Source organism: Falco cherrug, chromosome 4, assembly GCF_023634085.1.
Source record: "Falco cherrug isolate bFalChe1 chromosome 4, bFalChe1.pri, whole genome shotgun sequence".
Taxonomy (NCBI): Eukaryota; Metazoa; Chordata; class Aves; order Falconiformes; family Falconidae; genus Falco; species Falco cherrug.
The window spans coordinates 53,392,341-53,403,079 of NC_073700.1; the positions used below are offsets into that span (position 1 = coordinate 53,392,341).

Sequence of the window (10,739 nt, forward strand, 5' to 3'; positions counted from 1 at the left end):
GCAAGAGGCAGGGTCATGTAGGACTGTGACATGCCCCAGGTCAGTGGGGTACCGAAGCTCCCACACTTGAGGGACACTAGAAGTCTCCTTTGAGACTACTAGAGGCCTGGATACCTTTCTCTCAAGACCTGGCTGGGTTGGGATACATGTGCTTGAAGCTAGGGAACAGTAGGATGTAAAGAAGCTGAGAAACACCAAAGTGCCCAATGGCCTTCCTATGCTAAACTCAGGGGGATGCACATTTTCTTTGCTTGCCCAAGTATTTTGCAATGCTTTGCGTGATGTGCCCTCACCCACACTCCCCAGTGCTGAAAGGCACTGCCTCAGAAGAGGCTTTGCACCCATAGCAGGCAGGACCAAGTGGTTTTCATGAGAACCAGGAGACACTGAAGTCAAAGCAAGATTTGGGGGAAGCAAGCCATCTGGGAAACAATCTGGCAGACCTCCTGCAGGCAGTGACAAGCTTCGAGCTTCAGTGCTAAGGCCAAGCAGGGTAGATCCCCACCAAAAACACCCACACCCTACCAGCAGTCAGCTACCAGAGAGAGACCTTAGCACTGAAGCAAAGTGGGGCATTGTGTTAACAGGTCCCCAGGGTAAAACAAAGCCCCTACAAGCTCAATTTAAGGCATAGCCTAGGAGCAATCTCTAAAGATTGAACACTTCACCTGGGCAACTTCAGAGAGCAAGGTGTTCACTAGCTGTAATCCTAAAAGATGCACAAATCTTCACAAAAGATCCACAATCTTCAGCTGCAGCCTCCAAGAGGAGGACAGATATGCCCCACCAGGGCTGCCTGGCTTGCTTTGTTGGAATACAGAGCATGAGATCACCAATTTTAAAAAAGTTCTCAACCCACAGAGAAGACATTACAATGAGAATATTTAAAGGTCTGAGCTCACCATAGTAGTAAAACCAGTCAAGGCACCAGAGACAGCAGGGGCTCACACAGCAAGAGCTAGACTGGGAACCAGCTGCAGGCAGCCCATGAGGACCAGGGCACAGTGATGCCTCTGTGCAGTTTCTTTTAAGCAATTAGGTGGGGAAGTCCACTAGGATGACAGCAAGGCATGAGAGCAGCCTGCCAGGCAGTGCATGCCAGAGCTCAGCAGATGGGCACTAACACAAGCACTCTGCTATCCTACAGCCCCCCACCATCAGCCCCTCCAGCTAAGCCCACAGAGGGGGCAGCCAGCACCAGTGCACACTGCAGCAACATGCAGCACACTCCCATGTGCAGAACTGGGGAAGCTGTCACATCCAGGTGATAGATGACAGCAGGGAACATAAATAAGGCACTTTGTGGAGGTGGAATTTAAAGGGTAATAACTTGCTCTGACTAGAAGTTAGTACAAGTATTCCTGAAGACATGGGCAAGTCCATCCTATTAGATGCTCACCTGGCAGCACTGATGCTTTTGGAGTCACAACCAGTTCCTTTTGGGAAGTTAAAAGGTGCTTATGATACAGAAGCAGGAAGCCCACTGTCAAGCTATGTGCTCTGTGCAAAGCAATTTATCCTGGCAACCTGCCTCACCTACCTGCATGGAACACATGAAGGCATTGCCCAAGGGTCAGACTCAAGACACACCCTTGGGTACCTCAAAGTAAACTTAATTTTGCTGGACTAACAATGGAGGAAAAAAATTTAGACCAAGATGGAAGCCAGTTCTCCTGTTCATCAGCTGACCTCTTCCAAAAGGACTTGGTCTTTGAAAGCAAAGGTTGCTTGACACTACTTGCTTTGGGAGGCTGCTCTGCAATTTGGTGTCAGAGAAGTTCAACAGCAGACCAAGGTTTGGCTAAACTTCTGTCCATTCCTCCCAGGATTACCTTAGCCAGGTAGTGCCACTGGACAGGTTTTTAGGCTAAGCTCAGCTATTCCTATGGGCATCTCAGTGCTTCATTCACATCTAGGGGAAATCCCATTTTGCTCTCCAGCACATGAAGATAATATGCACAACAAATAGCCAATTATGCTCCTTCAGTCTCTGGAAGACTCAGAGCAGGTTTTCCAAGAAAGGAAACTTTTGCTTTCAAACAACAAGTTGTGAAACTTGTCCACCCAGTGCACAGCAAATGCAGAACTCAGAGCAAGTTAGTTTCTCCCCAAACTCCATAAGCACCTGGCTATCCAATTAATGTTATTTTAATGAGCTAGGCCAAATGAATCCACTCACAAAACTCATGCCAAGTCCCATACAGCCTGACATCCCATCAACATGAACCGCACGCTCCATGCTACCTTCCAAGCCAGCACAGACTCAGCATTAATGTCAGATACTGTTGAGTTTGCATGTTCTGCAGCGGGTGTACAGCAGAGCTGTTTTGCTCTGTGTTCTTTCCAAAGGACGAGTTTTTCTAACCTGTCATTTCCCCTTCCCCCAAAAGAAATCCTGCAGCAACAGAATTAAAAAATTCTCCCCACCCCTTATAGAAGAATGATTTAAGGTCACAAGCAGACTGAAAGACCACATAGCACCCGCTGGATCCATCTGAAATTGAGTTCTCTGCAACGGCTGAGGGAAAAGAGTCAGAAGAGATTTTTCTATCAGCTAAAGCAAATGCTGTAACTGCTATGTTTATCCATGTAGTCAAAATACTCCCTGTTCTACTTAGCACAGTGCAAACACACATTACAATAAAATGTAAAGCTTACTGAGCTGATAAACTTCATAAGTGTATTTTATGACAGTATCTCAAGAGATAAGACTCATTAGCACTTACAGCCATGATCCAGGGGAACATTAAAAGCACAGCTGAAATCAGAAGAGGAAAACTTTGCAGCTAGATGTCAAAAAACAGCTTTTAAAGGGTTAACCCCTTCCACGCAGCATCATAATAAATTTCTAGCTCCTACTGAATTTGAGCTGAACTAACTCCCCAGCTCTTGGTCCAGTAAGTCAGGAAGGTATCTCCTACCTGCCCAGCCTGCAGTCAGACCATGTGCTGGTCCAGGACTTGCAGCACCAGTATCACTGCAGCCACATTCTGCAGGAGGAAGAGTAGCCCCCTGCCCCCCATCAGCTTTTAACAATGCAAGCAACAGGCCCTCTGCTTGAGGGCTGCTCAGGCTGAGAACCCCATTGCATTAACACGCTACAAGCCACTGGAGAGCTCTTTTGGCTGCAGAGAGAAAGACTGCTTCATTACGGAAGGAAGCTAGGGGCTCAGCGTGTTTGCAGTCTGGAAAGCCAGGTATATGAGACTTCTTTGATTGCTTCAACATACATCCTCGGGGAAGCTGGCAGGTCACTACCTGGGCAGTCAGGGAACTTGGGATGATGTTTGTATCTAACATAGGCTTTTAGCATGAACTAGGCAAGTGCCATCCCACCCAAGGGTGCTCTCTCCAGGAGGTAGCTATAGCCACATGGTCAGGCACAGAGAGAGCACCTCACAGACAGCAGCAGATCAGGACAGTTTTAATGCATTGAGCCCTCGCCTCAAATGCCTCAGACAGCAAACACTAGGATAAGAGTTGGCCCATTCCTATTCTACAGAACTCAAGTGACCAGAGAATCCAAGCCATGAAGGTGCCACATTACTCCATATAACTGGAGCAGAGGATCCATATGGAGCTCCTGGCAGCAGAAGTCCTTGTACCTCTGGTGACCTGAGACCATGTTCAAGACTGTCTCCACAGTGGGGATATTCCAACATAGCACCTCCAAAAAAGCTTCAAAACCCCCTCCCCACCTAAGTCCCTCTCCTCAGAGGGCAGCTATGCACAGGGTTGTAATACGGAGACAGGGCAGGCAAGTCTGGCCTTCAGCAACCCTGAGCTGAGCTTTCTAGGTGGCACCACCCCAGTGCAGCTCTGTCAGCTCTGCACCAGAAGCTGCCACGTGCAGTGGAAACTAGTGATGCTCACTGCTTCAAGCACCTCCTCTGGCTACTCGAGCACTGCAATGATGGCTTAGTTCAGCAGTGTCTTCTGGCTTGGCTTTTCCACTAAAAAAAGTCTTAAGGAGCCTTTACATGCCAACATTTCACCAAGGAAAACCTTAGGAATAAAAACACTGTCAGTATCTCCTCAAGTGAAGGGAATGGAGCATCCCTGGGACAGAAACATCTTCTCCAGGAGGCAATTACACCAACTCTGCCAGCACAGTGAATTAAACTGACAGAAAAATGAAGAAAGCAGCAAAGACTGACAAAACCTAGTCTGGTCAGAAAGATTCAAACTAAGAAGCATCACACTGGCTTCTCCATGCAGTCTTCCAGACCTTCCACTTAACCCTTCCCCTTCCCATCACCACAGCCTAATTCAATTACCTACCACTGAATAAGCCTTAAGGCAATTCTCATTACCCTGCGATAAAGCACAAGGCCTTTAATTATTAAACACTCATGGGCTTTTTGTGTTGGGGTTGTGAGGCTGGACTCCCTTTTATTGTTGTTAGCAGCTTCCAGAAAGCAAGTTAATCATTGACCAGGCCTTTCACCAGGAGAGCAGAGTCCTATAGATTCCTGGTCTCTGGTTCTGCATCACCAGTCACACTAAAGAAAGTCACTGGCCTCCTGCTTTGCCAAGTACACACTCAGTATTCTCCTAACAAGCCATCTTCTCTCCCTAGGGAGTCATCTGCAGCACTGGTGATCCCTGGAAAAAAAAAAACACACACAAAAAACGAACCATGCAATATTTGGACACAGAGGTTATACATGAAGCTCACCGTTGAGTTTAGAAATAGCCTCAGAATCTTTCCAAGTATGGGAAACTGAGGCACAAGGTAGGGATTTGCAAGTCTCAAGCAACATGGTCATTCTGGTACATAAGTGTAAGACATACTAACTTACCCTGTCTGAATAACGTTTTGCTCCATCCTCTAAGTACACTGCAAGTGGAAGGAGCTTTCACGTACTTCCCAGCCTAATTTGGGACAGATCCTGGTCCCCTGGACTGAAGATACACATCTTTGTAGACCTTAGCTGCACACAGTTATTTTTTCCAAATGCTCCTGGGTTTGTCACCACCCTTACGGCACTATCAAATCCAGTGCCACCTTCAAGCATCTACAAAGCAAATGCTGCTGCTGGACATGGGGCTCCCCTTCGCAAAGGAGGTTAAACACTGCTTTGAACTGACCCAGAGAGGCCACCTTTGGGAGAGAAGCCAGTCAGGGACTCAGATCAGTCTCTACATGACAATTCACTCAACTGAAAAGCAGCAGGGGGGAGGAAAAAAAAAAAAGCCAGGCACACCCTTCCTATTCCAAGGAAAACCAGAAATCCAGCACCTTAAAACCCAGCATCTCCACCTAGAAAAGAGCCAGCACCACAGGGTGGTATGGCAAAGCTGCCTCGCCAGCCTCAGGAGCTGCCTGCTTATGCTCCAGCTGTGTTTGCCTGCGTGCCACATTCCTCCCTCACCACCCGAGTCCAGGTTTTGTTTTTTTGGGTTGTGCCGAGAACCAGCTGCTCCATCTCACACACGCCAGAGACGACCGGCGCGTCTGGAAAGCCAACACGCTGTGGCCTGGCTACGCAACAGCTTCCTGAGAAGTTCACACGCCTTCGGCTGAAGCTGCAGGCGCCAGCGTGTGGCCCCACACCACCATCAAGTGACAGGTACAGAAATTCTTGATATGCAACAGCCATGTTAGCACCTATAGTGTATCCCACCGGCTGGAAAAAACAGGCAGCAAAGCCTGCCAGCGCCACTGGGCTTGCTTTTATTGGAGGTGACATTCAAGCTGATGCCACACATTTGTAGCAACAGAGCTCAGAAACTCAGGCTAACTCCCAGCCCTCTTAAGAGCCCTCCCCATCAGGGTGGTCACAAGCCCCGAATACCCCTTCAACTCCAGAACTCAGATCTCTTCCTACAGAATTTTAGCAAAATCACACCCTGAATCGCACGGTTTCTACCCCCAGCAGCAGCTAAAACATAACCAGGGTACCTACTCTGCACCAGCCAACGGGAACAAAACTATATTGCATTTCCCACACCAAAAAAAAAAAAACCACTGTGCAGCAAGGAACCTGCTCTGGCCAGTGATGTGTTGGTAAATTAGGACAAGCTATGCTTCCCCTCCCTCCCTCTCCCCCACACGAGCATTTAAGGGTTCCTGTTGCCTGCGTGCAGTGTACAGATCAGTTACATTTATGAAGAACATTGCAATCTGTCAATATAAACACTATGTAAGCATGAGCCACTTGTAACGTTACTACTGTCTTGACAAGTGTTTGCAGGGGAGCAGAGCTGCCCCGCTGCTGCTGGAGGAAAGCAGAGCAAATCCCAACCCACAGAAGCAAACACTTCTTCCAGCAAGAAAGTAAAGGGGTGCCTCACAACTCTATCAGACTACAAAACCCAACACCCAGAAAGAAACAGAGGGGGTTTAGTACATGGCCTGGGCAGGCTGCAACCTCAGGTCCACATACCAGGCAGCTCAGGCAAGCAACAAGCTCCTGCAGGCTGGCACCAGGGCACAGCAGGGCTGGAGTTATCCAGCCTGCCTGTCATCCCAGCACAGCTAACCTTGTCACCTGCCTCTTCCAAAGGCCAGTAGTGCAAGACCCAACAAGTCCCAGGTGCCACTATGGCACTTCCACCACCCCCAGCCACATCTGAGCTGGAGGGGAGGTCTGGGCACCCAAAGCTTGTAAGGTACAAGAGGAGCAGAGCTGGGAGGCAGTGAAAGGCAACGCTTTCTCAGGGCTCCCAGCAGTCTGGGGCTGCTCCAAACTACCCCCACCAGCCAGCTGTAACAGCGTAAATTCGTTCTCAGACAGCCCAGCTGCAGAGGAGATGGCTGAACATGAAAGCAGGCTCACTTTGAGAGCCGCCAGCGCATCTCCACAAGCCAGTCTCAGCTGACATATCCCAAGGCAATGCTTCCCCCTCTGGTACAGGCTCAGCCAGGAACAGACTCCCATACATACTCCTACCCTAAACGCACCCAACAGCAGCAGGAACCCTGATGGGCAACTAAACCTAGCACAAGCCATCAGGCCCTGCTCAGCTTCACTTTCTCCTCTCTAACATCACGAAGTTTCATCATCAGACATGGCTTAGGAGCTGTAGCATCACCACGTCCCTGAAGCCAACCTCTTCCAGCTGCTTCCCAGCAGCCTGGGCTGGCAAAGCCCTTCTAAGCAGGTGCCTGCAGGGCCTCAGCTCTGCTCGCCACTGCACACCAGCACCACCCCAGGTCCTACCTTTGCTGGGTACTACCTCCAGTCAGGCTGGCACCTGCCTCTCCCCTGCACCGGAGAGGTGGTCAGCAGCACTAAGACTGCCAGCAAAGTCCCAGGCAAGGGAGAAGCCTGTCCATCCCTTCCACACACACAGCGAGCTGTTACCGCCAGCACAGCTCCAAAACAGGCAGCCCGAGGATGGAACAAGTCAGCAGCAAGGACCGCATCCACACCAACGCTTTCTCACCTACCTCAAGCTCTACTTCCAGAGGGCATTTATCAGCTTTGGCTGCTTGTTCATCCCTTGAGGAACAGAGCCAGACACACAGAGAAGCACCAGCCACCAGCCTTCCCACCCCAGCATCCCCTCCCGCTCGCTGGCTGCCCCTGTGGGACAGAGAGACATAACTACATGCTGACACAATCTCATTATCATGTAACCATGCCCAATTTCTGTCCCCATGCACTAATTCCCCACCAGGCCACACATTTGGAGAAACTGAATTCTTTCCCTGAAATAAGACATTGGGGATGGGGGGGAAGGGATCAGCCACAGCTGTCCCTATCCCCCACCAAACTGCAGAACAGAGCAGCCACACCGCAGCTACAGCGTGACATCTGTTTAACACAGCCGCCTGCTGCTCTCTGCACCCCACCGCCTCTGCTGGGGATGCCAGCACCCAGAGCACAGGGTCGAGCAGGCCACCAAAAGGCATCACTGTGGCTTTGATGCTGCCTTTGACTGGGAAGGAGCATCTCTTCCCCACCTCCAAAGGTGGTTGGATTAACTGAGCCCACTTCAGTATTTCAGCTCAGCCCCTGAGCAAAGGGTAATGCATCCAGGTTTTCAGGAAAGATTTGTATTAAACAGCTGTGCTTCCTCACCTGGAGCAGTTCCTCCACACATGTGGCCAGCTTTCTACACACAGCAAAAAGGGCTAATACCAGCTTTTACAGGGCACTTGGCAGAGGCACTAAGAGCTGAGGGAACATACAGGTTTTACCAGGTACAATTTCTTTCTTTCTCGATGTACAGAAGCCCACAGCAAGGAGGGCTCAGCTCTTCCACACATACTTGTTAGATTGCACATCGCTAGGGATTAGCAGGGACCCCAGACCTCAACACGACTGTTTCCCCATATCCCCAGCAGCTCAGCAAGTGCAATCTCTGCTTCAGGCCCCTTGGAAGAACAAAGAGGAGATTAGCAGCAGATGCTGCTCCTTCACTGTGGCTCTAACCAGAGAGCAGGATGCTTTGCATAAGCAAACTTCACTGCACACCACAGCAGCCCTGGAGCACTTGGAGCGCACATCTGGCTGGGTGCACATCTGGCAGCATCTCCTCTCCCCTCCTTATTGCCAGAGAGGGAGTCTCAAATCAGAAACGGCAGCCGGGCTGAGGCAGAGAATAACCCAAAGTGGTCAGGACAGAGCTAGCAGCACACTTCCTTGGCTCAACACGTTCACTCTGAAGTTAAAATCTACACCAGCTACACAAGGCCAAAAGAGAAATCCCAGGAGCAAGCAACTGGAACGAGTTACCTGCTGCACTACAGCAGATACTAGCACCACATGGATTAACAGGAGAGCTACAGCCAAGCTCCTTACAAACCCTGGCAGTCCCAGAAGCACCGTACAACTGCACAGTGCTGGTGGTCTTCAGCAGACACACGAGCTAACGGGCTCGGCACGGCCCTCTGCCTGTTGCTGGGGGAGGAGAGGGCTTTTCCTGAAAACCTGCACACACAGGACAGGCTGTTTCCTCAGAAAACCAGCCCCAGCAGAAGTTAAATGGTTCTGGAGTTGGAAGCAGAAGATGTAAGTAGCACTGTTTGGAAAACTTTGCCAGACCACAAGCAATGGACAAGCCTCAACACCAGGATTTGTTTTACTGGAAAGAAGGGGGTGGAGGGGGGAACCTCAAGTCTGCTAAAACATTCTCCAGGGCCGGGCCGGTGGCTCCTACCAGCGGTCACACCACAACATCCCAGAAAGCAGCACGAAGCATCACTCTCCATTGAACTTGCACCAAAAACTCTCCACCAGGCGCTCGCATCCCACTCCCCTCGTAAAACGACCCCATTTTGGGGCAAGTCTTTAAAAAAAAACTTAAATTAAAAAAACAGGGCAGCTACACCGACACCCCAAGAAAGCAAAAGGGGGGGCTGCGCAGGTGGGAGGCCAGCAGACCCTCTGCTGCGGGCTGAAGCCACAGAGCTGCGGCTGGGGAGCGGGGGAGGTTAAAGAGAAAGGGGTGAGCGGGTTTTATCTGGCTCTTCCAGCTCGGGCCCCCGCCCCGGGTAAGGGGGATCCAGGATGGGAGAGCGCGGGATCCACCTGCGCGGCGCGGAGCCGGCGCGGACCGGGCTGCTGGTGCCCTCTGCCGGCCGCGCCCCTGCACGGCGCACAGGTGAGCGCGGCGGGATGCGGCGGTTCCGCGCCTCTCCGCGCTCCGCCCGGGGCAGGGGACCCTCAGTTCTTTCGGGAATAAGCTTTGCAGCATGCCGGGGGGAGGCAGCATGCATGTCCCCTGCCCAACAACAAAAATAACCACAGCGCCGGGCGATGGCGGGACCCGCAAGCAGGCACTGGTGCTGAAGCATGTGCTTAAGTCGGCGGGGGTAGGGGGGGAAGGGGGTTTGTTCAGCGCTGCCCCACGCTGGTGCAGGGTACGGCACGCACCCGGCGCCCAGCCCCCCGGCCAGCCCGCTACGGGACCCTCCGTGCGAAGCACAGCCGCCCGTCCCATCGGGGAAGCGCGGAAGGCAACGCGCCCGCGGTCCCTGGCGGGCTGCAACCTGCGGCGGCCGGCGAGCCCAGCAGCCCGCCCGGGGGGTAGGGTTGCTCGGGGGGCAGCGGGGAGAGCCAGGGGCACGGGGCCGACCCTCCCTGTACCCCCGACGCGGGGCAGCTGGCAGCGTCGGCGGGAGGGGATGCGCGCACCCACCGCGGGAGAAGGCTGGCGACGGGCGTGCAGCAGCATCCCCACCGCGGGCGGGTGCAAAACCCCTTTTGTAAAAACAACAAAAAAAAAGTTAAAAGTTAACAAGGAGGCGGGGGGTACGGGCGCTGGGCACCTACCCGAAGTAGGCGGCGGAGGGCCGCGGGGCGCAGGCGAGCAGCCCTAGGAGCGCGCAGGAGGAGAGCCATCCCAGCAGGACGTGTCCATCCAGCATCTTGCAGCGGCGCCGGCGCTGCTCATCTCGTTCCCCCGCCGCGCCCGCTGCGGCCCCGCCGCCCGCGCCGCTTCTTATAGCGCGGCCGGCAGCGAGCGCCCGGCCGGCGGCGGGGCGGGGCCGGGGCGGGGCGGGGCGCCGGGGTGGGGCGGGGGCCGCGCAGAGCCACGCCCCCGGAGGCGGGAGCGGCGAGAGGGGGGCGGGGCGGCGGCGCGGAGCGGAGCGGCGGGGGGGGGGAGGGGGGAGCCGGGCGGGGGGGGAGGGGGGAGCCGGGCGGGGGGGGAGGGGGGAGCCGGGCGGGGGGGGCGGCGGTGGCACGGCCGGGCGGGCACGGGCTGCGCGTGCGAAGGCAGCGCGTGCAAAGGCTGCGGGTGCAAGGGCCTCTGTGACATGGCCGGGCGGGCACGGGCTGTGCGTG

At 53.3% G+C, this 10,739-nt stretch overlaps 1 protein-coding gene across 1 annotated transcript in view; it reads right to left on the reverse strand.

Moving 5' to 3' along the window:
- Positions 1-10,373, reverse strand: part of WNT9A (Wnt family member 9A) — a 55,656-nt gene extending 45,283 nt beyond the window's left edge. Inside the window, exon 1 of the mRNA XM_055709716.1 lies at positions 10,227-10,373. Within this exon, the coding sequence (XP_055565691.1) occupies positions 10,227-10,321 (95 nt within the window). The 5' untranslated portion in view covers positions 10,322-10,373. The remainder of the gene's footprint in view (positions 1-10,226) is intronic.
- Positions 10,374-10,739: the final 366 nt, after the last annotated feature.